At 39.5% G+C, this 26,804-nt stretch overlaps 2 protein-coding genes across 2 annotated transcripts in view; both read left to right on the forward strand.

The window, feature by feature from the left end:
• The window catches only part of prom1b (prominin 1 b), a 52,646-nt gene extending 32,888 nt beyond the window's left edge, over positions 1-19,758 (forward strand). The window contains exons 12-26 of the mRNA XM_060892072.1: positions 514-673; positions 1,130-1,282; positions 1,933-2,056; positions 2,333-2,436; positions 2,900-2,984; positions 3,087-3,233; positions 8,038-8,109; positions 8,822-8,914; positions 11,661-11,714; positions 11,790-11,870; positions 13,401-13,469; positions 13,562-13,651; positions 14,185-14,300; positions 18,362-18,396; positions 18,480-19,758. Of these exons, the coding sequence (XP_060748055.1) occupies positions 514-673; positions 1,130-1,282; positions 1,933-2,056; positions 2,333-2,436; positions 2,900-2,984; positions 3,087-3,233; positions 8,038-8,109; positions 8,822-8,914; positions 11,661-11,714; positions 11,790-11,870; positions 13,401-13,469; positions 13,562-13,651; positions 14,185-14,300; positions 18,362-18,383 (1,370 nt within the window). The 3' untranslated portion in view covers positions 18,384-18,396; positions 18,480-19,758. The remainder of the gene's footprint in view (positions 1-513; positions 674-1,129; positions 1,283-1,932; positions 2,057-2,332; positions 2,437-2,899; positions 2,985-3,086; positions 3,234-8,037; positions 8,110-8,821; positions 8,915-11,660; positions 11,715-11,789; positions 11,871-13,400; positions 13,470-13,561; positions 13,652-14,184; positions 14,301-18,361; positions 18,397-18,479) is intronic.
• Positions 19,759-21,605: 1,847 nt separating this feature from the next.
• On the forward strand, positions 21,606-23,532 carry fgfbp2b (fibroblast growth factor binding protein 2b). Its single transcript, XM_060892085.1, has 2 exons — positions 21,606-22,468; positions 23,313-23,532. The coding sequence occupies exon 1, from the start codon at positions 21,798-21,800 to the stop codon at positions 22,446-22,448; it is 651 nt and encodes a 216-aa protein (XP_060748068.1). The 5' UTR covers positions 21,606-21,797; the 3' UTR covers positions 22,449-22,468; positions 23,313-23,532.
• Positions 23,533-26,804: the final 3,272 nt, after the last annotated feature.

Raw genomic sequence — 26,804 nt, forward strand, 5'->3', positions numbered from 1 at the left:
CTGTCTGTCTACCCCCTCTCTCTCTCTCTCTCTCTCTCTCTTACTCACTCTCTCACTCTCTCTCTCTCAGTCAGTCAGTCTCTGTCTGTCTGTCTTTCTCTCTCTCTCTCTCTCTCTCTCTCACACTCACTCTCTCACTCTCTCTCTCTCTCAGTCAGTCAGTCTCTGTCTGTCTGTCTGTCTCTCTCTCTCTCTCTCTCTCTCTCTCACACCCCCCCTCTCACTCTGTCTGTCTGTCTCCCCCCCCTCTCTCTTACTCACTCACCCCCTCTCTCTCACTCAGTCAGTCTCTGTCTGTCTGTTTGTCTCTCTCTCTGTCCGTCTGTCTCTCTCTCTCTCTCTCTCTCTCTCTCTCTCTCTCTCTCTCTCTCTCTCTCTCTCTCTCTCTCTCTCTCTGCCTCTCTCTCTCTCAGTCAGTCAGTCTCTGTCTCCCCCCCCCCTCATTGTGAATGAGATACGCTTGCTTCTGATATCTTTATGCCATTTCACTCTATCTTTCTTTCTGTGCTTAAGAAGTGAAGGCTTTGTTGGACAAATCAGGAGCAGAGATTATTGCATACATTAACGCGTTGTCAGTGGAATCAGCACTGGAGAACTTCACTCGGTTTCTGACGGACGGAGAGAAGAAAATCGGAGCGTTCTACCCACAGATTGAGAAGCTTGATTTTTACAGGTACTGTAACAGGACACTGAACCGTAGTACTGTAATAGAGCTCTTTCATCTCAGATAAAACTGTAGAATATTAACAGGTCTATTTCATCGAAAATAGATGATGATTCATGTTGTTATTGTTTTACTTTTTATTTTATTTATTTATTTATTTTTTGAATAACACCTTATGTAGGTATTATTATTATTATACATATTACAGAAGGGTCCAAAAAGTCAATCACGTTTTTAATTAGATTTAACTCATTTAAAGCATTATTTATTTCACGGTATTCTTGATCGGTTAGTTGTTTCTCCCCTGTTTACAGACCCTAAGTTTCCACAGTGTTATTTATTATTTATTCAGCATCCTTTCATTTAAATGTCTTTTCATTTAAAATTCATCTAAAAATAAAAATAAGCTAGTTTCTGTTCCCCCCAGAATGATCTTAATTGATTTGGGCTTCTCTCTCTCATTAGATGGATAGGGTGTGTGGTGCTGTGCTGCATGGTGGTGCTGATCCTGGCTTTTAACCTTCTGGGTTTGATGTGTGGAATATGTGGCCATGATAAGAACACCACACCTACAACACGTGGCTGTCTCTCAAACACAGGCGGCAATCTCCTAATGGCGTATGTTAAATTATAACGTTATTATATTATATTATATAAGTATAGTTCCTCCATTTGTTTAAAAAGCATTCAAAAATCATATCATGGTACTCTGTTATGGGTGTCCACCATTTTGAGATGTTAGCACCCGGTCCATGGGGGTGATCCCTCCCTTGTGCCCCAATCCACTGGAATAGACTCCATGTTCCCTGTGACCTTGTGTAGGATAAGTGCTACAGAAAATGGATAGATGTTGCAGCTGCCACTCTGGTAGACTTATCATTCATTTTTAAGACCAAATAGTGCTTTGCTTTAATTCCAGTACCAACTGGAACTTAACTTATCAGTTAGCATTAGCAGCCATGTTAGCTTGCTTGCTTTTGGGGCAATACTAGAGGAATAAAAGTGTGTTGGGAAGTAATACACCTCACATCACATCAGTTTAAACGCACTGGCTTGTCCAGCATGGTTTCATAAATCCCTCAGATTTCAACCTTTATTAACTAGCAAGAGTAACTTCAATCTAACTAATATTAGTCTTCTAATGTTAGTGGAGCTAAAAGTTAATGAATGAGCGAATGAGTGAGTTATTCAAAATTGGACACATTCTCGTCACAGCCGAATTAGCCTTGTTTTTTGTGACGTTTATATGTTTCTCTATGAAAACTCAGAGGCGTTGGATTCAGCTTCATCTTTTCTTGGGTCCTGATGGGAGTTGTGGTCACCTTGTTTGTAACTGGAGGGAATGTGGAGAAGCTCGTGTGTGAGCCTCTGGCCAACAGACAATTGTTTAAGGTATTTTAAAAAAAGATGCGCATCGTTTACATTTCAGTCTCAAGTATCTAAATTACACTCACACTTCCCTGAAGTTATGTAATTTTGAGTGTGTGTATTTGTGTGTGTGTGTGTGTGTGTGTGTGTGTGTGTGTGTATCTGGGTCCTATAGTACAACAAAACTTTTTAGCTCAAATTGACCTTCTCAAATTTAGTAACAAATCTCACTATTTTAAAATATCCTATTTTATTATTTCTATAATAATAATAATAATAAGTAAGTTTTTTTCTGTACAGATTATGGACACACCATACATGGTCCATCCTGGTCAAAAGAACTTCCTTCCTGGAATCCTGTTTCAAAACCACACCCTTGATCTTACCATCAGCAGCCTGTACAGGTGTGTCTGTGTGTGTGTATGTGTGTGTGTGTGTGTACATTTTGTTCCTGTCTAAGGTTAGAACTACTTTTCTAACCTATCTTTCATTATGAGAAACTATCCCTGTTCCTCTGAGAAAGAAGGCTGATGAAAGAACAAAATAAAAACTGAAAGATCACAGATGTAAAATTAGCTTATTCTTGTCATTGACAAAAATTTCAAAATCAGCCGTAAACTACCGCCTTATCAAGACCAAGCTGTTTCAAAACACTGTAAGAAACAATGAGCACCAAGCACCGTTAGAAATACAATGCTGACGTAGCCAGTGCACTCGAATGAGGGTTCTTAATCCTTTGACTAACAAAGTATACATCCAAATAGAGCAAATGTATCCTGTAAAATGGTAATAGTGTTTGATTAGTCATAATCATCATGGTATGTGGGTTTGTGTGTGTGTGTGTGTGTGTGTGTGTTTATTTCTCAGTGATTGTTATGAGAATAATGGCATATATTCTGCACTACAACTGGAGAACCAATTCCACTTCATTCAGTTTATCAACAGAACCGTGGTGAGATTTCAGTTTTGTCCATTTAAATTAAGAGGTTTTTCGTTCATTTTTCAGCATGTGGTACAGAGTTTAACAAGAATGCACTGTATCGATGCCTTCCAGAACAGCCACGATCTGTCGGAGATACTTGAAGGGATAAATGTAGACTTGGAAGGAATAATTCTGCTGGGGGAAGACGGAAAAGACAATCTGATCAATTTTGCTAATTCAGGATTGGGAGAAATCAACTATGAGGCCTTTCTCTCAGAGGTAACACAGAGACATGCACATTTTTAAGATTTAAGAATAAATATGAAAGAATAAAGAATACACGGTGGGACACCGTGGATAAGTGATTAGCACATTCGCCTCACACCTCCAGGGTTGGGGGTTCGATTCCTGCCTCCGCCTTGTGTGTGAGGAGTTTGCATGTTCTCCCCGTGCCTCAGGGGTTTCCTCTGGGTACTCCGGTTTCCTCCCCCGGTCCAAAGACATGCATGGTAGGTTGATTGGCATCTCTGGAAAATTGTCCGGGGTGTGTGATTGCGTGAGTGAATGAGAGTGTGTGTGTTTGCCCTGCGATGGGTTGGCACGCCGTCCAGGGTGTATCCTGCCTTGATGCCCGATGACGCCTGAGATAGGCACAGGCTCCCCGTGACCCGAGGTAGTTCGGATAAGCGGTAGAAAATGAAATGAGATGAGAATAAAGAATATGGTGTGTTAGTCATTGTAGCAAGAGTAGAGAATGGGAAGTGATGTACCAAATGTGTGTTCGGTGTTTTCAAGTCAAGTAGCTTTTATTGTCATTTCAACCATATATACTGTAGCTATTGCACACTGTGCACAGTACACAGTGAAATGAGACAACGTTTCTCCAGGACCAGTCTGCAGTTCATACAGTTGTGTGTTTGTTGTGTGTGGTACAGTTCAGTTCAGTTCAGTTGTTGAGGAGTCTGATGGCTTGTGGAAAGAAACTGTTACACAGTCTGGTCGTGAGGGTCCGAACGCTTCGGTACCTTTTTCCAGATGGCAGAAGGGTAAAGAGTGTGTGTGTGTGTGTGTGTGGGGTGTGTGGGGTCATCCACAATGCTGTTGACTTTGCTGTAGGTGTGTTACATAGTGTGAGAGTGAAAGAGCAGTGTACAGAATGTCAGTGGAGTGAAAGAGAGTATTTAAGAGATCTGGATGGTGCACAGGAGTTTGGTGGCCTGAGACAGGAAGCTCCTTCTGAGCCTCACAGCTTTAGCCATCAGATATATAGATTTCTCTGTGTCTCAAACCTGAAATATATGTGAAACCAATTCAATCTCCTTAACGAGGCAGTATCATATAACACTCAGGCCACACGACAATACGAAAGATTGAACCAAACAAAAGAGCATCGATGATCAGAAAGATAATTCTCACAGCTATAACAGACAAAATTTTTTAATAATTATAATCATATAATAATTCTGAGTTAGGAAGTGAAATGTTTGTTGGGCCACAGGTTTTAGGGACTGCAGCCCTAAGAGAGTGGAGAGGCATCCATCTTTCCTCTAAAGCTGAATCCGTTCTCTGACAGCGGTCTGCTCTCTCTCTGGAAGCAGATCAGTCTGAATGGAAATCTGTAGTTATCTACAATCACATCATCACTGAATGACCCAGAGAGAGAGAGAGAGAGAGAGAGAGAGAGAGAGAGAGAGAGAGAATGTATGCGTGTCATCAGCATGACAATGGAAGTTAATTCCATGTTTACAAATAATTGCACCAAGGGGTAGAATATATAGGTAGAAAAGCAGTGGGCCTAAAAGAGAACCTTGTGGAACACAGAACATTAACTTAGTTTGTTAAGAGTAGTCACCATTTAGATCTATCCATTTAGATACTGATAGCAATCAGACAAATAAGACCCAATCCAGGAGAGGGCCGTCCCTTTAAAAACAACAACATGTTTTAGCCTATAAAGTAGAATAGCATGGTCAATGGTATCAAAGCTGCACTAAGATCAAGCAATACCAGCAAAGAGACACAACCCTGATGAGTGACAGGTCATTTACAACTTTAACCAGTGCTGTTTCTGTGTTATGATGAGGCCTAAATCCTGACTGATACTGTACATTTCATTAATATTATTCCTATGTACGGTAGGTCTGAGCATAACTACTGTGCTACAACCTTTTCTAGGATCTTGGAGATAAAGACAAGGTTTGATATTGGCCAGCTGGCTTTTTTCGAGGTCAGGTTTTTTAACCCTTCTGCAGACCTCGTCTGCATTCCTATGCAAATCAGGAGCGCTGAGTCAAGTTGACCTTGTCTGTTTTGACTACTTATAAAAAATTAAGTATATATGATAGCCTTTCTTGTCTAACTTGTTTCCAACATATTAACATACATTTTGCCAAAATATTTGTAATATTTGGTATAATAAACCTCATTAATATGCAAAAATGCCTCATTTTCTAGTAAAAAAAAAAAACAATACTTTTGAATTATTTTCACTATAGAGGCACAAAAGTTAATGCACAATTACAGGCTGGTATATTTCAAAGCCAGGAGATTGTTTTGAAACCATTTTGACCATTTTTAATGTCAGCAAATAATAAAACCTGTTTTTTTCCAGGCCAAATTGACTTGAATGCTTATAAATCAAAAATTATACAATTATCACCATTCTGTGTGATCAGCCTTACAGTTGTGAACATTTTCATGTCTATTTTGCCCACCAGATGTCATCTGATAACATTACACACACACACACACACACATACACACACACACACGCACACGCACACACAGAAGAGAAGAGAAGATATTGCCCCCAGCTGGACAAATGCATATAACAAGTGTGAAATATTTTTTGGAGGCCCAATGAAAAGCAATGCCCAATGCTTGTGTGTGTGCGTGTGTGTGTGTGTGTGTGTGTGTGTGTGTCTGTGTGTGAGTGTGTGTGTGTGTCTGTGTGTGAGTGTGTGTGTGTGTGTGTGTGTGTGTGTGTGTGTGTGTGTGTGTGTGTGTGTGTGTGAAGCTTGTTGGTAGAGAAGATTTTGCCCCCAGCTGGACAAATGCATATAACAAGTGTGAAATCTTTACAAATGAGTAGGCTTTTGTTTTTTCTGGAAGCCTAATGAAATGCAATGCCCAATGCTTTTGTGTGTGTGTGTGTGTGTGTGTGTGTGTGTGTGTGTGTGTGTGTGTGTGTGTGTGTGTGTGTGTGTGTGTGTGTGTGTGTGCGTGTGTGTGTGTAGCATCATTTCGGTAGATCATATTTTGCCCTCTGCTAGGCAAAGGCACATCAAAAGTGTGAAATATTTACAAATATGTAGCTTTTTTTTTCTGGAGGCCTAATGAAATGCAATGCCCTATTTGTGTGTGTGTTTGTGTGTGTGTGGTGTGTAAGTGTGTGTTTTGGGTGCGTGTGCATTTTTGTGTCTGTATGTATGTTCATTGCGCTGAAAAGGGCAAAAGTGTGACCTTCACTGTTGCTGTGGGGTATTTGGGGTGATGTGCAGTGCCATTTAACCTGGAAACATGCTGTGTATTAATTATGGCATCGAAAGTGTTCAATTTTGGTCTCATCTGACTACAGTAGATTATATTCTCACAGGCTTGACTAGTTGTTGTGTGGCCATGGAGTCTTTGGTGGTTTGAGTGCATTACTTATTGTTTTCTTCTAAACAATTGTACCTGCTGATTCCAGGTCTTTCTGAAGCTTGTCACAAGTGGTCCTTGGCTCTAAAGCCTAATTTAGAACCAGTTCTTTCTTTTTCGACAGCCAAAGCACCGCCTCTGAACCAGGAAAAGTGGTTCTTAAGTAGCACCAAAACGTTGCTGGTCTAGACTTAAGAACCGCTTGTGTCAGGGGCTGTGGGCGGGGCTACTGTTAGCACATTTGATAATGTACCTTAAGTATACTAATGTTTAATACACTTTTACTTTACCCCAATATGATACATTATCAGCACACATGATAGTAAGTGGCTACATGCTAAGGCTAACTTTTTTCTGTGTTAATGATAAAATAACGTTATGTACTTTCTCGATTACAAGCTCCGTTTATACAGATTACATGGAGCTGCACGTACACGTTGTATTCGCTGCGTTTGGATGCCAATGTAGGTTCACAAAACCATGAGCATTAACAGTAAAGCAACATCCGCCATTGTCGATGTTGTGTTTGTGTTTGCCGCTGCTGCGCTAAAGTTGCTGGGACACGTATACAGTGACGTCAGACTCGGCTCTGTGACGGCTCTCTAGCCGATGGAAAGGCAAACCGGTTCTTAGAAGGTTCGCCAGTGGAACCAACTTTGAACCAGCACCAGCACTAGCTCCGAACCAGCACCCGGTTCTTTTTGGTGGAAAAGGGGCATAAGAAAACTCTTCTGATAATTCTTTTCACTCCTCTGTCAGAAATCTTGTGAGGCGCACATAGTACGGTCAGGTTATGGTTAAATGATGTTGTTTCCATTTCCGGATTATGGCCCCAACAGTGCTCACTGGAACGTTAAGACGTTCAGAAATCCTTCTGTAAACAATGCTATCAGGCTGTTTTGCAGCTCTAAGGTTGTGAAGGTTATTTACCCATCATGAGATGCTCCTTATGTGACACTTGACCGGGGGCAGGATTGCTTTCTGAGAGATTTCAGCTGGTGTCTTGGCTTTCCATGCCTTTTTGCACCTCCCTTTCTTCATGTGTTCAATATTTTTTCCACATGTCATTTCAGTTTAATTCACTTAACTTAATTTGTTTTGTTTTATTTGTGTGTATGGATTACTTGGGTTGTTACTGACATCTGGTGAAAATTTCATGTCAACAGCAACTTTTAGAAATATATTTACTGGGAAAAATTGTGACGTGTTCAATACTCATTTCACCTGCTGTAACTAAAACATTATAAAGACCTGATACTGTGATGAAGGTGTGGGGAAAAGATGAGATTGTCTTTGTTAACACAACAAAATGCTTTTCTCAGTGAACACAATAGATTTACTGGCAAGTATCTCTTTATTTCTTGCAAATGTATTCATAACCCTGACACCATGACCACTCATGATAAGTCTTTTTTCTTCTCTGTGTGTGTGTTTGGTTTGGCAGGTCAATAAAGGAATAACTGTTGTAGATCTTCTCTCCTTTGCCAGTGAATTGGAGGCCGAGGCCGATCGTCTGGTGAGCTGAACAGCGTTACAACAAAGCGCTCTGTCATGTGGAAACATAGAAACATGTAAACATGGCAATAACGCAAATATATAACTCAAACGGGGGGTACGGTGGCTTAGTGGTTAGCACGTTCGCCTCACATCTCCAGGGTTGGGGGTTCGATTCCCGCCTCCGCCTTGTGTGTGTGGAGTTTGCATGTTCTCCCCGTGCCTCGGGGGTTTCCTCCGGGTACTTCGGTTTCCTCCCCCGGTCCAAAGACATGCATGGTAGGTTGATTGGCATCTCTGGAAAATTGTCCCTAGTGTGTGATTGCGTGAGTGAATGAGAGTGTGTGTGTGTGCCCTGCGATGGGTTGGCACTCCGTCCAGGGTGTATCCTGCCTTGATGCCCGATGACGCCTGAGATTGGCACAGGCTCCCTATTGACCCGAGGTAGTTCGGATAAGCGGTAGAAAATGAATAAATGATTTACGGTTACTTTCAAACATATGTTAACTACCAGAAGCAGACTGTGTGAGTTTATGAGAAGCTTTCATATTACATTTACATTTAACCTCTGGAAATTTCCTGAACTTTTGGTGGTCTCCATATGAGCCTGACAAAAGTCCTATTCATAAGGGTGACACACACACACACACACAGTCAAATTTTGTGTTCACAGCTTACATACAAAAACAAATTTTACCGTAACTACAAATTCCTTCTTTCTTATACTTTTTCAGCCTCGTGGTGCTCTGGGAAATGCTCTGAAAGGCCACGCTAGCAGCATCAGACAGATCCATAGAGAACAAGTTGTGCCCATGGAGCAAGCCATGGTAATCCCACACACACTTTGTCCATAAAACACAACGATCATTCATTTTGAATAACTGACGTATAACTTTTTTTTTTTTAATTAAAAACTTAAAATTCTGCTCTATCCCTTTTGATATGCAACTAAAGAAATTTGTCAGAGCCAGGGTAAGCTCGGTGTTCAGGAAACGTGATTGTGATCTAATATGTAAAGTTGTGTGTATTGATTTTGTGTTTGATTTTGATGTGTGCTTGTCATCAGGGAACCAAATTACTCTTTACATTACTGTTGTAAGTAGCATAGAGTCTATGTGTAGAATTTAGAGGTCAATAACCCTCATGTTCTGTTCACTACTTATTCACTACTGTCACTGCAGCATAGAGTTAAACAAAATGTAATCTAGAAGTAAAGTCACTATGAAACCAATGCTAGAAATTATTAGCATAAGCAAGAAGCCCAAATGGGCAATGCAAAGACGAACAAACTCTAAAGCAGTACAAAGGACCAACGGTTCAGAACTTACGCACACAAAGCACATGCGATTAAATATTATAGACACTGGATGAATCATGAAGTGATAGCAGGATGTATTATACATAATGCCCCTTTTCCATCAAGGCGGTTCTTTCTTTTTCGACATCCAAAAGCACCGGCTCTGAACCAGAAAAAGTGGTTCTTAAGTAGCACCAAAACATCGCTGGTTTAGACCAGCACCAGCACTAGCTCTGAACCAGCACCCGGTTCTTTCTGGTGGAAAGGGGGCTCCAGTGACCATGACCTCTGCTGGTGAGAAGAGGAATTGTCCTGTTATGTAGATGCTGAGATATAAACTACAGGTGTTAATTATACTCAGGCAAGATGGAGTACTGGGCTGCCAAAGGGGGTGCAATGGCTTGATAGTCCAATTGGTGCTGGAAGATCAGGGAAATGTCAAAAGAATCCTGTCTTCAGGAGGGTTCCAGAACTTCCTTCACAGGAATCCTTGAGTACTTCTCCAGACCATAACCCTCTGAGTCCACCAGATACTGGAGATGTCCCCCTGTTATGTAGATGTTCAGAAGATATCAGTGGGGACAGTATTTTGGAAAGCTGGAGTCTTTTAAATATAGTTTTGAGGAAAGTGACATGGAAAGATTGTGAAGTTTGATGGTAATTGGAGTTTTGACACCACCATGTTGGATCTTGAAAGGTCCCTTAAAAACATGAAGACAAATTTAAAGAATCAATCCCAACTTGGGGGGCACGGTGGCTTAGTGGTTATCACGTTCGCCTCACACCTCCAGGATTGGGGGTTCGATTCCCGCCTCCGCCTTGTGTGTGTGGAGTTTGCATGTTCTCCCTGTGCCTCGGGGGTTTCCTCCGGGTACTCCGGTTTCCTCCCCCGGTCCAAAGACATGCATGGTAGGTTGATTGGCATCGCTGGAAAATTGTCCATAGTGTGTGATTGCGTGAGTGAATGAGAGTGTGTGTGTGTGTGTGTGCCCTGCGATGGGTTGGCACTCCGTCCAGGGTGTATCCTGCCTTGATGCCCGATGACGCCTGAGATAGGCACAGGCTCCCCGTCACCCGAGGTAGTTCGGATAAGCGGTAGAAGATGAATGAATGAAAGAATCCCAAGTTGCACTTCTCTGGTTGGTGGACATTATTATTAATTCCAACCTGTACCCTGTGGTGGCAAGACCCAATAGTCTGGGTCTTCTGTCACCTGAGAGCATGACCCAATTGTCATACCTCAATACTGCACTGGAACCTATTATTATTGAACGTCCAGCTTTCACATAAACAAGGGTGGTTAGTAAACACGTAACTCTGTAAAGGCTTGAAACCCAACAATGAATGAATGATTTTGGATGATGAACTATCTCCCCTTGATTTGATGAATGTGGAGAAGGTTGTCTGGTCTTATTGTGAAGGTAATAAATTAATTTAGGGATAGAAAGTTTCTGCATATCCAACGGATCATGGATGATCAAACATGGAATAAAGTGAAGAACTGTTCGTAGGCATATGTGATGTTTCATCCCCAAAATGCCGTACTCTTATACTCACTATTATGCTCTTCCAGTCAGCAAAGGGACAATAAAGACCATCTTTGAAGATTTTGTGGATAAACAGTTAACGTTGCAAGAGAAATCCTTGGGATGTTTTGGCTTCTCATTCCAAATTCTCAGGGATTGAAATATTGCTTTTGGGCAACAACAGGGAGTTAATTCATATTGATGGTATCCAGTCAGCAGTGCACAGCAAAACTAGATAAAGACTAAATAGTAAACTCCAGAACACAGAAATCACCCGGGAACTGTCACAGTATATATAACTGCACTAAAAATAATGAGAAAGGTTCGAACATTATTGTAAAATACCACAGGCAAGAACACAACGGGGAGGAAAAAACACTGGACTCACAGAATGGGAAATACACTCAGATACAGTATGTGGTAATGTAATGGAAGAATGGCGAGAATAAAGAGACTTTGACGAGCCTGGAAACAAACACCACTGGTTAATAATAGGGTGAGACAGAATACTGCTTGCCGATTGTGGGGTGATGTAAAACCAGACTGACACGAAATGTTTTTTTTTTCTTTCTCTCAGAGGCTTATTTGTTGAAAAATCAGTTTCAGCATTGTTTGACTTTTGGAGAAGTGTAAAAATTTTCAACCTGAACAGAACATAAGGGTAGACGTGTGTCAGGAGTTTTATCTGTAGGGTGTGTGTGTGTGTGTGTGTGTGCTGTCTATTCAAGCAATGCCATGCCTCTCTTCCAGAGCTCATTAAGTCAAAGTATCAGGTTTCTACAGACCACAGTTGAGGAACTACCTGTAAGTTTGTTTTCTTTCACACATACAGTACATTCACATATACAATGGTCGTTTAATCGATTGCTTCTTTTTCAGAATAAAGTGAATAACGTGCTTAGTGCCATTGATTCAGCTGAGTATCTAATTGCCAACAACGCCTCACACGTGGTCAAAAAGGTAACAGTGCTTCAGTGATGATGTCATTCATTCAGACACGATACATAAACATACAAGTAGCATACAATAGTGTAGCAGATGCCACTTAGGCTTATTTACATCTACACAGATTTTAATTATTTTTGCATTTTAATAATAATCACCGGGGGCACGGTGGCTTAGTGGTTAGCAAGTTCGCTTCACACCTCCAGGGTTGGGGGTTCGATTCCCACCTCCGCCTTGTGTGTGTGGAGTTTGAATGTTCTCCCCGTGCCTCGGGGGTTTCCTCCGGGTACTCCGGTTTCCTCCCCCCGGTCCAAAGACATGCATGGTAGGTTGATTGGCATCTCTGGAAAATTGTCCCTAGTGTGTGATTGCGTGAGTGAATGAGAGTGTGTGTGTGTGCCCTGTGATGGGTTGGCACTCCGTCCAGGGTGTATCCTGCCTTGATGCCCGATGACGCCTGAGATAGGCACAGGCTCCCCGTGACCCGAGGTAGTTCGGATAAGCGGTAGAAGATGAATGAATGAATGAATAATAATCACCCAATAACATTATACTTCTGCCTGACATTAACTAACAATAGCAGAATGAAAAGTACAGACTTACTCCTGCATCCTTGACTTTAAATTAAAGCATTTTGTCTTGCATCATTTTGACACCTTGATAATCTCAAAAACGGAATGTTATCAATAAAATGAGCTTCTTTCTATTTCAAACCTAAATATTTCACTATATTACTATATTTCCAACTTTCAGATTTATTTGTTTTCCATCGTGTCATTTAAATAATGTCAAATGAATCATTCTTTTTCATTGAATCATTCTTTTTAGAATCCCAAGTTCAAGGTGTCCTAGATCCTAATTAGCGTATGTACTATATCGTCGCTGTCAGGCGGAATCCTCGTATCTCCAAAACCGTTATTTTTCAGGAAATTAAAAAAACGCCGTACCTTATCTGCAGTGCACAGGGTTTAGTCCGCGTTGCAGTGGATTGTCTTGCGCTAAATTCCTGTCCTCAGACGAGCACCAGAACTAGCGGGGGGTCAAGATTTTTTTTCTTTGAGCCCAGTGTTTTGAAGACATTTACCTCAGAAGACGTGTTGATTCGTTGCGACTCTTCTTGAGGAGAAATATGCCGCGAATCTCTCCCGCGGAGTGAGGAAGAGGTGGACAGTTGAAGTGACCAATGGAGTTTCAAGACTTTAGATTGGTTTATAACTTGTAAAAATAACAGACCCACGTGGGGACTGACCAATAGCATCGATATGTGGAAAAATATGAAATTGACCAAATTTGGACAATTTGGAAATTTGGACGAGGTTTTCCCGCCCGACAGCGACGATATGCCTAAAAGAACAAGTAGAACAACAAATAGAAATAAAAGTCCATCTGTTGACTGACTGACATAGAAAAATATAGAATATGGTAAACTAAAGACTCTAATGTCTAAAAGGCAGAAAATAATTGTGAGGTTTTGATATTGTGAGAATATTCATATTGTGTATTTATATTAACGTATGGATATTCTGTTTCTTATCACTATAACAGGAGACGGATAAATACACACAGAACCTGATGGGATACCTTAAACAGTATGTTAACTGGGTTCACCTTTCGGTGAGTGTGTATGTGTGTGTTTTCATTTACTCTATAATAAAAAATGTGTGTAAAACCGACTGCTAATGCCGTAATGTTTGTTTTTACTACAGTTAACGATGGCAGTGACGCAATGCAAACCCATCAGTAACATCATTGACTCGCTGGAGATTGTGGGCTGCAGTTTTATAGTAGACTCCGTGGTAAGACACTACAACGCTTCCTCTGTGTGATATAGCGTACATGCACAGATGCATATAACGGACATGCTAACAAGGGTATAACCCCCCAGCACACACCACAGAACAAGATTCTTACTGTTTATATTCAAAACACCCTGACTGCTACAAAATAGGAGGTGTTTTTGGAGTGTGTGTGTGTGTGTGTGTGTGTGTGTGTGTGTGTGTGTGTTTGAGAGAGGGGAACTGACAGAAGGATTGAGCAACTTTGCTGTAGGTCTCTCAGCAGCCTCTATGCACAGATCTGATGTCAAGTTCGATATTGTATTGAAAATATACATGTAACCATCTTGGTAAAATTTGTAAGTGTGTGTGTGTGTGTCTGTGTGTGTGTGTGTGTGTGTGTGTGTGTCTGTGTGTGTGTGTGTCTGTGTGTGTGTGTCTGTGTGTGTGTGTGTGTGTGTGTGTCTGTGTGTGTCTGTGTGTGTCTGTGTGTGTGTCTGTGTGTGTGTGTGTCTGTGTGTGTGTGTGTGTGTGTGTGTGTGTGTGTGTTGCAGAACACATTCTGGTTTGGACTGGGTGGCTGCTGTTTGTTCCTTATCCCCAGTATCATCATGTCCGTCAAACTTGCTAAGTTCTACCGCAGAATGGACACAGAGGATGTATTCGAAGAGTAAGTGCACACACACACACACACACACACACACACACACACACACACACACACACACACACAGTCACAGCTATTTCCATTTGAATTTATAGCTGTAAAACCTTGAGATTTAGTGCAGTAATCATTTGTCTTTTACCAAACAGACAAACAAACTGGAGTATGTCGGGTTTTCCAGTGAAAAGAAAAACTTTTATTATAATGACATGAAACATTGTTTATTCATTTATTACCTTATGCTTGCCATGTCATTTTCATGGTGTCTAAAAAAGCCTTAATAAATCCTTTCTCCCTTTTTGTCCTCCTATTTGTTTATTTTCCACTTGGCATTACATCTTCAATACCAAATACAAACTATAAAAAAAAATCAGCAGCCATTCCATTCATTTCAGCATTTTTACTTGTTTTCTCCTCACTTCTAAGCTGGAGAGTGGGGTCACCGGTTTAATACTGAGTTTTGCATGTTCTTCATCTGTGGGTTTCCACAGAGTTCTCCATTTTCCTCCAACATCACAAAAACATGGCAGTATCCTGACTGTCTACATTAAACCAGAGTGTGAATGTGTGTTCATGGCTTCCCAATCCCACCTCCATATCCACCATGATCCTGATAAGGATAAAGCAAACAATTCTTTACATTTTGTCATAATACTTTCCGTTTCATGTTTTTTTATTTATTTATTCATTCATTTATTTATTTATTTATTTTTTGACCTTTCATTTTATTACTCCTTTATTCCCTTTTTTTTTTAATTCAGCCAGGACACCAATATCACTGGTTATTTTAGTGGTCACATGTGAAAGAAGTATGAATAGATCTCAAGATGTCGGGTAACCAATGAGTATTTAGTATGAAAACACCTATTTAGTTGCATTTGATATATTGACTACGAATTCCATTGGATTTGCATGTTACATCTTCGATCCGATAAATGTAGAGCTTCAGACATTAGTTGGCAACACCGGTGTTGTACCGATCAGCTTACTACATGACTCAGTAACAGACTTTTCTAAGAGCGCAGTAACATTATACACATCTATGTGTTTCAGTAGGCAATGGTGGAAGCTAAAAGCTCAGAATTTCAAGAAAACTGTGATAGAAGAGACTTCACGCAAACGATGAGACTACACTGTAAGAGCACTTTAATGACATGTTCGAATTGATTTGATGTGTTTTAGTGTTCAGTCGAGTGAATTCTTAAAATGGCTACTTTCACATCCATTCGAATGCTTCAGTAGGCTTCCTAAATGCTCCGTCTTAGCTAATGATTCTTAAGAGCCTTTCCTTTGGCTCTGTTTCACCCTAACACTTTCAGCTCGGTTTAACAGAAACACGTACAGCAGCTTTAAACCGATAAGGGATCTCTGAACTATCTAGAAAATATCGCCATTGGCATTTCCTCATCCTCTTGGGGTCCAAGTCCAAGATTATACCGAGTGATTGAGGGTTTATTTATGTGTTAAAACAAAGAGAATCAAACTAATTGAGGCTATAAATAAGTGAATTGTAAACATGTAGAACTAAAGTAAGTGAAACTTAAAATTCAAAGGAAATCAAAAAACTAGTGAATGTAAAAGGGTAAGATAAAGAGATTCGGTCCTAAACGGTCAGAAATAGACCCATAAGGATAGGTACGATTGCTAACTTCTAGAAACAAAAGATAAGCAAAAGATCTAGAAAAATATAAAACACTGTGAGGGGTTTTTTTTTTTTAAACTTAAAAAATATCAAGGAATAAAAATAGGCAACGGTAGAATATAATTAATGGTACTTGTATAGAATCATACATAGAATGTATAATGGTACTGTATAAGAATCTTATACACAGGGTAGGAGATTCAAGGCTTTGTGATCGGTCTGTTAACAGGATGCAGAGGGTGTAACTAATGGGGACGGGTGTCATTGCATGTATCCCGCAGAGTATTCCTACCTTTTAACTAGCAACTTGGGCTTGGTTGATCAGGCTGACATGGATGACTTGAATAGGTTGAATTTGATGTGGCGGGCAGTTGCATTCATGTGGGGAAGGATAATAAAGTGTTGCTCACATGCATGATGAGACAAACTGGACAATGTGTGTGGAACACTGACCAAGAGTACCTCTACAAAGGCTTGTATTCCTGTGCCTTTCTAATGAGCCAGTCTGCTTGTCTCATGATAGCTCTTGCAGGTAGACATGACCAGATATCCAGATTTCCAGTGAAAGACATGGTCAACCATGAACTAAACACCAGAAGAGTATTGATATATTCCAAAAACTCTCAAAAGGTTGGACCATCAGTTTGGCATTGACTTAACCATATGTCATAACCAGATATTCATAGTACCCTGTCCTTCCATTCCTCTCTTTTCCAAATACAGTTAAGGTTCTATGTACCTTTTTCTCCACAAAGAAGAATCCTGCAGATGCAATAGGACTCAATGTTTGGGTGAAGTCTTGCTTCAAGAGCTCATTGATGTACTACCCATCTGTCCTTTCTTTAATTAATATATAGCACATTTATAACTGTGCTTTATGGTTATAGTCATTCTGTGGTACTCTGCTGAAGACCCCAGACAGGTCTGAGGTCTTTTTAGTGCCAGGAGTCTCACTGATACCTGTGATAAATTTGAGGGAATGTTCATTGTACTTGGTGGATTATGCTACCTCTCCTTTCTGGTCCAGATTTAAGTTGTTTTTCTTTCCACCATTGCAATCCTAAAGCATTAAATATCTCATAATGTGCAGCTGGTATTTTTAGAATAGGGGCTTTGTCCATCCCCAAGCCCCAAAGGATGTTTGTTCACTGCAATTATAGAAGAGGTGGCTAGCCAGGTTTCACTAGAATAACTAGGACAAAGCATACAAGGTCTTAATCATTGACATCTGATATGTACTAGATATGTTGCCAAAATCCCCACAGTAAACGTAGACCAACCCTTGACTTGCCACTTCATGTAACCTTCTGGAGTAAAGTGTGCCCTGTCTAGACTCATAGGCTCAGGTCTAACAGCTGGCAAGTTTCTGGATGATCGAGGTGATGGTGGTAGGTAGAAAGTTAATATTGAAAGGGAGACAAATTGGTTAAAGATGAGAGAGAGAGAGAGAGATAGAGAGTCGTCCTGAGAGGCAAGTTGGATCTCTAAAAGGGTTTGTAACTCCTTTGGAAAATATGGTAATGAGAGTAAACCGACATGGAGCTAGATGAAGTCACTAGTATATTGATGTGTGGAAATGATAATAAACAAACCTAGCGAAGGCAAAGTAAAACTAGGCATAAGAAGAATTCATGAATTGAGTCTCTGTTTTCGGACTGTATCAACAGGTCATAATTACATACTGTATGCTATTAGTATTTAGGTGGCAGTGTTTACGTAAGGCAAAATACTGAACACATACTTCTGTGAACAAATCCATGACATTCCATCACATCGTCCTAGTAGCGCTTAATTTTCCCTCACTTTTTTTCTGCTACAAATATTTCTGGCTGTGCCGATATTAACATTTATTGAGCTTTATTCTCTGTTGAAGTCCTTTCTGCTTTTCATTGCAGTTTTGAATTCACTTCGACTTTATGTGCATGTTCATCTATGGCCCTCAATTTCAAATAAAAATTTGAAACATCTCAAGTATTTTTTTCTTCGTTGTAATCGACGCTACTTCACATACACTTGCTGTCCACTTTTTTAGGAACACCTGTACACCAGCCTGTTCATGCATTTATCCAATTAGCCAATCAGGAGGCACATTGTAACGCGTATGTAGATGAGCACGCAGATAGACGCCGAGAGCTTCAGTTTTTATCAAATATATTTCACTTCATATCAAACATCATAATAAGGAACTAGTGTACGATAATATTGACTTTTGCCAAGGAGCCTGCAGATTTTCTGGATTATTCTAATGCACCAGTTGTTATACAAAAGCCGTTCATACTAAAGTGGACAATGAGTGCATGTTTACGTTCCATTAAGACCTTCCTGTTTTTGGTGAAGTATTCCATTTTTATTCAATCTAAATCTCATTAGAGTTTTCGATTTCTGTTGACTGAATGCTGATTTCTCTTATTCTTATTTCTCTTAGCGGCACAGAGAACTGGAGTTGAACAGTCCATCAATGTAAGAAAACCATGTGCACCTGCCAGTTACATGACATTTTATTTTTTTTCCTCACGAATTAATATTTTTTCTTTGTTCATCAGGGAATGACTTAGGCTTAATTCCAAAGAAAGAAAAGTGAAGATTAGAAGGAGTAAGAGAAATAATGCAGAAGGAGATTCTGATTGTTTTTTTTTTTAATAGATGTCTTTATCACTGTATTCCATCCTAAACAATTTTTTTTTTTTAAGTCGACTGTAAAAAGACAATTTATTAATGAAGTTATTAACGAACATCAGTGACACTCGTTCAGGTTCTGATACTTTGTTGAAAGCCATGATGTATGATTATTCCAATCCAAAGGTTACTCAGCAAGCCAATTTTAAGGATGAGTATAATTCCAGATATTATGTCATTTGATTCAGTGACTCATATTTGATTCGATGTTTAATTAATTGTAATTTCTTGCTGTAATTTTAATCGCTTTTTAAATATTTCTTATGTTTTATAGATTTGCAGAACAGCGTGCTTGTAAGAAAACCCCTTCTTTGGGAGTTTTGTGAGGTTTTATAGAATTTTTTATAAATTATTTCTGTTAATAAATTATTTATAAATTATTAGTTATATACAAATTATTACAGAATTACAAAGAATTTTAAGCAACGTCATAATTATTTATAAGTTTTATACAAAATAGACTGTCATTTTCCATGAATGAGTTTGAGCCAATATGGCAACTAAATCAATGGTCAATCAGCTTCCTAAATTATACCGATTTTGGACTAAAGATTATTTTAAACTAAAAATGTTTGGCAGCCATATTTTAACATGAGTTATAACGTTTAATATTTGAAAGAAATCCAAGCTTTGTTTTGTTTTTTTTGGTTGTTGTTTTTTTTTTTTAACCAAACATTAACTAGCTGTTTGAAGGTTGATAACAGATTATGTAAGTTTAAAATAAACCTTGCATAAAAATGTGTTTTTAAAGGTTTTCCTCTGAATTTATTTATAATGCTCATTTTATTATAACCAAACAATGAACAGAATTTCTGCCTAGTTTTAAAGAAACATGTTTGCATGTTGAGGTTTTTCTTTTTTTTTTTTAAATAGTAATTTGAAGTAAAGCCTAAAATGTTTATTACATTAAAGTTTGACTGGCCCTAGTATACAATTGTCATTAAACAGTTTACAACTGTATAAAATTGCTAACATTTTTTTTTCTTTTCTTAATTTCCTGTGGCATTACTGTATTTTTCTGATTTCTTTCTCTTATTTGGAAATTGTGGTCTTAAATTGTACTGTACTTCATCTTCCGAAAAGCTTCAATCAAATGTTGATGTACATATGCAGTTAAATATTTTGGAGGGAAATTTTACCAGCAAATCTGAGGGTGAGACTTAAACTCAACCTAAATCTCTAAGCTTTATATATTAAATCTGTGGAGTTTCATATGGAGTTTGTGTAAATGGGAAAATAAAACCTTTAATTCACTGAAAATTCCCTGGACTATGACTTCTATTTAGACCTTCGTGTTTATGGTACATTTTCACATTCATAAGTTGTTTAAACAGAATATAAATATACACAAAATACATGACTTCTCAGCAAATGTATCATCTTGACAAATTAATGGAAAAACCAACATAAAGTGAATTAGGAAGGTGCCAGACAACCACAACCCACAAGAACAACTTTAAATACTTCAAGTGAAATATTTTAAAAGTATGAAGAAAGTTTGTATTTTCCTTTAGTTGGTGGTTTGCCAACAGTGATGCTTTTGACCTTGGCCTTTGGTCTAAAGCGTCATCTTGGCAAACTTCATACACACAGATGTCAAACTGGCAAACACCAAAAACCAAAAGTCTAAAATTAAGTCCTGCATACACAGATATACCTTTCAAGATTCTCACAATCAGCTCTTGAAGTGACGATGTGATTCAATTTCCACTCAACCCAAAGCCTTCTTTGTAAAGAAGGTGCTTATAAACCCTGCCCTCAACTAAGTGCCCTCTGCTCTGTAAGCTTCTGTTAAGGACATCATTCAAAGCTCTATGCATCAGGAAAGCCAAGCTGTTCTTCTGACAGATAACTACATTTAGGTCTTATTCACTCAGATTCAGGGTAAAACAATAACCCTGGGCAAAATAAATAACAGCAGGAGAAATGACACGCACGAGAAGATTTGCTTCGGCAAATCTGGATCCTACAGACATGGATAGCTAACACCATGCTAACCCCAATTAGGGTCTATTTCCTACACTAATTTGTTTTTTTCCCGTACATTGTCTTTCCCTTGTTTCCATGTTGTCTGCTCTTCTGTTTATATTAGTTGCTGGACATGGTTACTATTATTATTATTATTATTATTATTATTATTATTATTATTATTATTATTATTGCAATGATAATAGTGCTAGATGTATATCTTCTAAATGTTGTCTTTGAATCTTGCTACTTAACGAAAAACTTGAACTGGTCCAGGTCCAAATACTGTCTGGACTTTATAATGCGTTCATAAAACCGCACCCAGATCATGCAAAGCAAATGCCCATGCAGCTGGACGCTAGTTCAACCAGATCATCCAGACCCATATACCATTGTGTTCGCATTCCACAACATCACACTTCTTCTTGGTGTCATTCTACTTATGTATGAGCTTGTATAATCTTTCCTAGTCATTATTCAAAAATATTTGTCAGATAATTCAAATTATTATATTTTGTTTCTCTTTTTTCTCCATTTGGCTTTGTCCATATTAGCGAGAGTGTTCTATTCTCTAGCTATTTGTTACCTAGCTAGTATTGCCTGCTATTTTGTCTTCTAGATAGTTTGTTGTGCTTTTATATTGACTTCCCTTGGTCTGAGTACCTGCTGGTAGGTAATCTATCAACAACATCCACAGCAAATGTTTGTGGCCCTGTATTTAAGTTCTAGTTCCTAAAGTTCCATATACAGCCAGTTCAAAATACATACGTATATTCATGCAACTATTCACAAGCTAATTACACTATTTTTAGTCCTTCAAAACCCCTCTTTCTCAGCTTCTCAGTCATTCATCTAACCCAATGGTTCACCTGTGTGATTGATTAAATAATTTGTTATGAAAGACCATTGATGGTTTGTGTGTGCATGCAACTACACCACACCCCTTTCAAACAGTGACACAAGGAACTAAAACATTTTCTCAGCAGCCCAACGTCATTTAATACACACATCCTGGCACACACCAAACCAGACTGCATTCAACAATCAGCTCTTGCAAGCTGAGGTGAGGGCAGCGGTCCAAACTCCACATGACTCAAAGGCGTCTTTGTAAGTAAAGTGCTTATAAACGGTGCTTGCATTTCCAGTACTTTCTTCAGAGTGTATGCTCTTTCCTTTCTACACTTCTGACTGGAACTGTATCCAGACTGCCACTCATCATGAGAGCCACGCTCCAAGTTGCTCTCCTGCTGGCCGGCTGTGTTTGGGCCACAATTGCTCAGGCTCAGAGTAGGAATCAGGGTGAAATCACTGGCATTGACGGAGCTAGAAGGACCGAAGCGATCCGCTTCAGCAACAAAGCCAAAGATGATTGTGTAATGGTTGTATCGAGCCACCGGAACTCTACAAAACTGCGTGTTTCCTGTAAAACCAAGGGCAAATCATATTGGTGCGATTTTTTGGGCAAGCCAAACCTGTGCCGGGCCTACAGCAACAACTCAACGCACTATTTCACCCAGATCATGTGGGAGATGCGTAAATTACAGAATTCCTGCCAGGGCCTCCGCGCATATAAACCCCACATGTGCCGCTCTGCAGCAGATGAAGCACAGATGGTATTCCACGCATCCTGGCCCAAAATTCAGAAACAGCAACAGCCTGGTAAGGCTGGACATGCATCTAAACCAAAAGATGGCTCCAAAGTGGTTAAGAATCCAGCTCTCAAACCTATTCAGCCTCAGAAACCTGTTAAAACCACCACACAGAGCCCAACAGAGACACCAAAGAACTGGGCAGACAAAGTGGCAGAGGAGCACTGTTGGGAGATTGTACAGGGAATCTGTTCCTACGTCATCAACTGGTTCCAGTGATGAAGAACTTTCATACACAAGTAAGAAACATGCCGTTATATAATCCTGTTGATTAATGATTCAAATATAATTTTTTTAAAATGTTATGTACATATTCTATTTTTCCTGTAACCTATTAACTGATAGTTTTCTTGTCAGTGTCTCTTCTCTATCTATGAAAGTCATCAGTAAGGTTTTCTGTTCCTAGTAATCATATGATTTATCAGTGAGTCTCCTTATTCCCCTGTTCCTGGAGATTCAAGTAATAATTTCTATTTCTTTGTCGGTAGCCATTAGTGGGTGTCTCCAAAATACTAATATACTCTTCGATCTAGCATGTCAGCAATGCATAGTCCACTGAACTATGTACTGGAGTGGAATGGACTTATTTAATTATTTTACACATAGATGCTTTTATATTGGAAAATACCATTTAAACTGATATATATTAGTTAGAGGCTGACATGGACTTTACAGAGGTTTTACCCATATTAGGAACTGATATTAACTGAAATTCTTCAGAACTGATATAACACTAGGGTGGTACAGGTTTTGCTGGGTACAGGATTTGTTGCTACCTCACAGCTCCAGGGTCCAAGGATCCAAGGGTCCAAGGACTGGCTCAGGGTTGTACAAACTATGAGTTTGGTTTTCTGTTTTCTCCCGTTAGCTGTTTCTCTGAACGTGTGCGTGTGTGTGTGTGTGTGTGTGTGTGTGTGTGTGTGTGTGTGTGTGTGTGTGTGTGTGTGTGTGTGTGTGTGTGAAATGCCCTGGGTTCACCACAGCCCTAGGGTAGATCAATAGATGAATAAATGAAATTATAATATTAAAATAATAAATTTATAATAAAAACTGTTGCATTCTCTTTTCCTCTTGTTCATCTAGATACACGAGACGTTTGAATCCAAATTGGCTGCAGATTGCAATAAAATGACAAGCAAAAAAGCAAATGAAGACGAAGCAGAAGTTGCTGTATTGCTCCGATATATGAGATCAACACCTGTTTATATATCTGCAGTAAAATAGTCCTGAATCTCTAATAAATAAATAAATACTTCATTATATTGGGAAAAAAACTGTTTCTGATGTAAATTTTTGTAATAAATCTACACTACATTTTCATTGTGTTGTATGTGACTTTTGAGCTTTATTTTTTTTTTTTCAAGGTGTCATGAATCCATGTTTTTGACATAATGACATAACTAATGCAAACATAAGCAGATCTGACCACAGAATAAAACCAAATAAAAATGTAATTCATTATATTCATATCAGTTCATCTGTGTGACAGGAACAATCTTCAGACATCACGTTAAAGCATCTAACCATAATCAGTGAAACCTGTAGGTATGAGGATAATGTTATCTCATGTGATCATCGTCATGAATGAAATCAGTAAAGTTGATCACATTTTTTTGCCAAACCTCCAGAGGGCACCCTCTTCTAAGTTTTGCCAGTTTCCATATATGACGTGAAGCCTTATTGGTTGATCTTCTTCAGTGTGAGTTCTTAGACGTGTTCACTCTGACCAGAATTCTCTGGTTCTGTTCCTCTGTAAATGATTGTGACTACATTGTGATTGTGCCCCAAGGATTTGTTCTTACTGAACATGTCCTTGATCTGTGTTTGGATTGGATAATTGTGGCTAATAATAATAAGCCTTTATTTTGTCACATAGACATTACAGCACCTTAAAATTCTTTCTTTGGATATTCCAATGGTTGGGTCAGAGCACATGGTCAGCCATGATACAGCACCCCTGGAGCATTGAGGGCTAGGTGCCTTGCTCAAGGGCACAACAGTGGCAGCTTGGCAGTGTTGGGGCTTGAATCCTGATCCTCTGATCAACAACCCTCTTGAGGTCTGAGTGTTACGAACTGATCTCTCAGTTTGACAGAGTAAGTCAGATATCAGATACATACAAACTGACTGTTCCAGTAATTCTAGTGAGTTGAGACACACTGCGATATAAACTGCCACCGGAGCAGTGTGGAAATTTGATTCCATTCACTTCCATTTTATTCATATAACGCTTTTACCAATGAACATCGTCTCAAAGCAGCTTTATAGAACAACATTTCTAAGATTAATATTAGATTTGTATTTAAAGTTCTTTGTATCCCTAATGAGCAAGACTGAGGTGACTGTTGCATGGTACTGTATGGCTCGCTGACACGGTATAAGGAAGGCACCTTGAGAAGAACCAGACACAATGGGGAACCCATCCTCATTTGGGTGACACCAGAAAGTGCGATTATAAATGATTATGGGGTTGGTATCTTCTCTTCCAATGTGCAAAATCTTCATGAAGCGGAACACAACTGGAGCTGGCACAATCTCTGGTTGTCTTGGGATGGGCAGAAAAAGAGAAGCAAGTGGAGAGAAACTAGCGTAGCTGATGTTCATAATATTACTAAGCATTAGATTATATCGTCGCTGTCGGGCGGAATCCTCGTATCTCCAAAACCGTTATTTTTCAGGAAATTAAAAAAACGCCGTACCTTATTTGCAGTGCACAGGATTTAGTCCACATTACAGTGGATTGTCTTGCACTAAATTCCTGTCCTCAGACAAGCACCAGAACTAGCGGGGGTCAAGATTTCTTTTTCTTTGAGCCCAGTGTTTTGAAGACATTTACCTCAGAAGACGTGTTGTTTCTTTGCGACTCTTCTTGAGGAGAAATATGCCGTGAAGCTCTCCCTCGGAGTGAGAAAGAGGTGGACAGTTGAAGTGTCCAATGGAGTTATGAGATTTGCGCTCAAGCTATTTTCAAGACTTTAGATTGGTTAATAACTTGTAAAAATAACAGACCCACGTGGGGACTGACCAATAGCATCGATATGTGAAAAAATATGAAATTGACCAAATTTGGACATACGAGGTTTCCGCCCGACATCGACGATATGCTGATGTACTGGAGATCTACTGAAGCCCAAGGTTACTGGAAATAACCTTGGGCTATAGTAGATGACTAAATAGTAAAAAGCTCTACTGCCTTTATTGGACTATGATTTTCTGGGAACTACCTGAAGTCTGAATATCTCAAAGAGCGTGATTGATTGTTGCCCATTACAACTGTGTATGTAACTGATTGTAAACATAACTGATTGCCAATGAAGGGATGATAAAATAAGGGTATATGATGATATTTTCTTGACCTGGTAAGAACTCTTTCAGCTGCATTTTGGACAAACTGTAGCTTGTTTATTGAAGATGAAGGACAACCATCTAGTAATGCAATACAATACAATAGTCCAGTCTAGAGGTCATGGAAAAAGTTCTGATACCGGAGATACAAGACGGATGGACGTTGGAGTAAAGGGACTACAGGATAACTTTATTGGATAGGCAGGACAGACTGGATTGGATGACCAACACGGATGCTGTATACAACAAGCAAATGAGCAGATTATATTTTCTGAGGAAGCTCAGAGCTTAGTGGTTAAAGGTGCTGGACCATTGATCGGAAGGTTGTGAGTTTTAATCCCAGGTCCACTAAGCTACCACTGCTGGGCACCTGAACAGAAGGTCCTTAACATCCCACATGTGAGGAAAAGTGGGATATTTGGCCCAGATGAAGAATGTGAACCTTGACAGCAAATGACTAAATATGAGGCTTTGTGGCTCAAAGGACAGGATGGATTTTTTTACCACCCTGACGTTACATGGTCAAGAGAAACCGATCTCAGGTAAAGTAATAAAAATATTAGCCTTCGTTTTATCTTTAGGAGATGTAAAACACACCCAGTGGAGGGGTTTTAAAGCGTTAAAACTATCAGTGTCACTTAGATAAAAAAAATTTAATGGGGGGTCTTTGCACACACACACACACACACACACACACACACACACACACACACACACACACAGGGGAGAAGTAACAAAGTACAATTACTTAGTTACTTATTTTTCACTTTTTTTTTTTTACTTCAAATCAGACAGCTTTAAGGAGTCGATCAAAACCTCTAACAAATCTATACTTTATCTCTCTTTCTCTCTCTCTCTCTCTCCCTCTTTCCTCTCTCTCTCTCCCTCTCTCTCTCTCTCTCTCTCTCTCTCTCTCTCTTTCCCTCTCTCTTTCCCTCTCTCTCTCTCTCCCTCTCTCTTTCCTGCTCTCTTTCCCCCTCTCTCTTTCCCCCTCTCTCTCTCTCTCTCTCTCTCTCTCTCTCCCTCTCTCTTTCCCTCTCTCTCTCCCTCCCTTTCTCTCTCTCTCTCTCTCTCTCTCTCTCTTCCCCACCTCTCTCTCTCATCAGAAAAGCTAGAACAAGAGATTCTCTCTTTCTCTCTCTCCCTCTCTCTCTCTCACTCCCTCTCTTTCCCGCTCTCTCTCTCTCTCTCTTTCCCCCTCTCTCTCTCTCCCTCTCTCTTTCCCTCTCT

The sequence above is a fragment of the Tachysurus vachellii genome, chromosome 2 (assembly GCF_030014155.1).
Source record: "Tachysurus vachellii isolate PV-2020 chromosome 2, HZAU_Pvac_v1, whole genome shotgun sequence".
Classification (NCBI taxonomy): domain Eukaryota; kingdom Metazoa; phylum Chordata; class Actinopteri; order Siluriformes; family Bagridae; genus Tachysurus; species Tachysurus vachellii.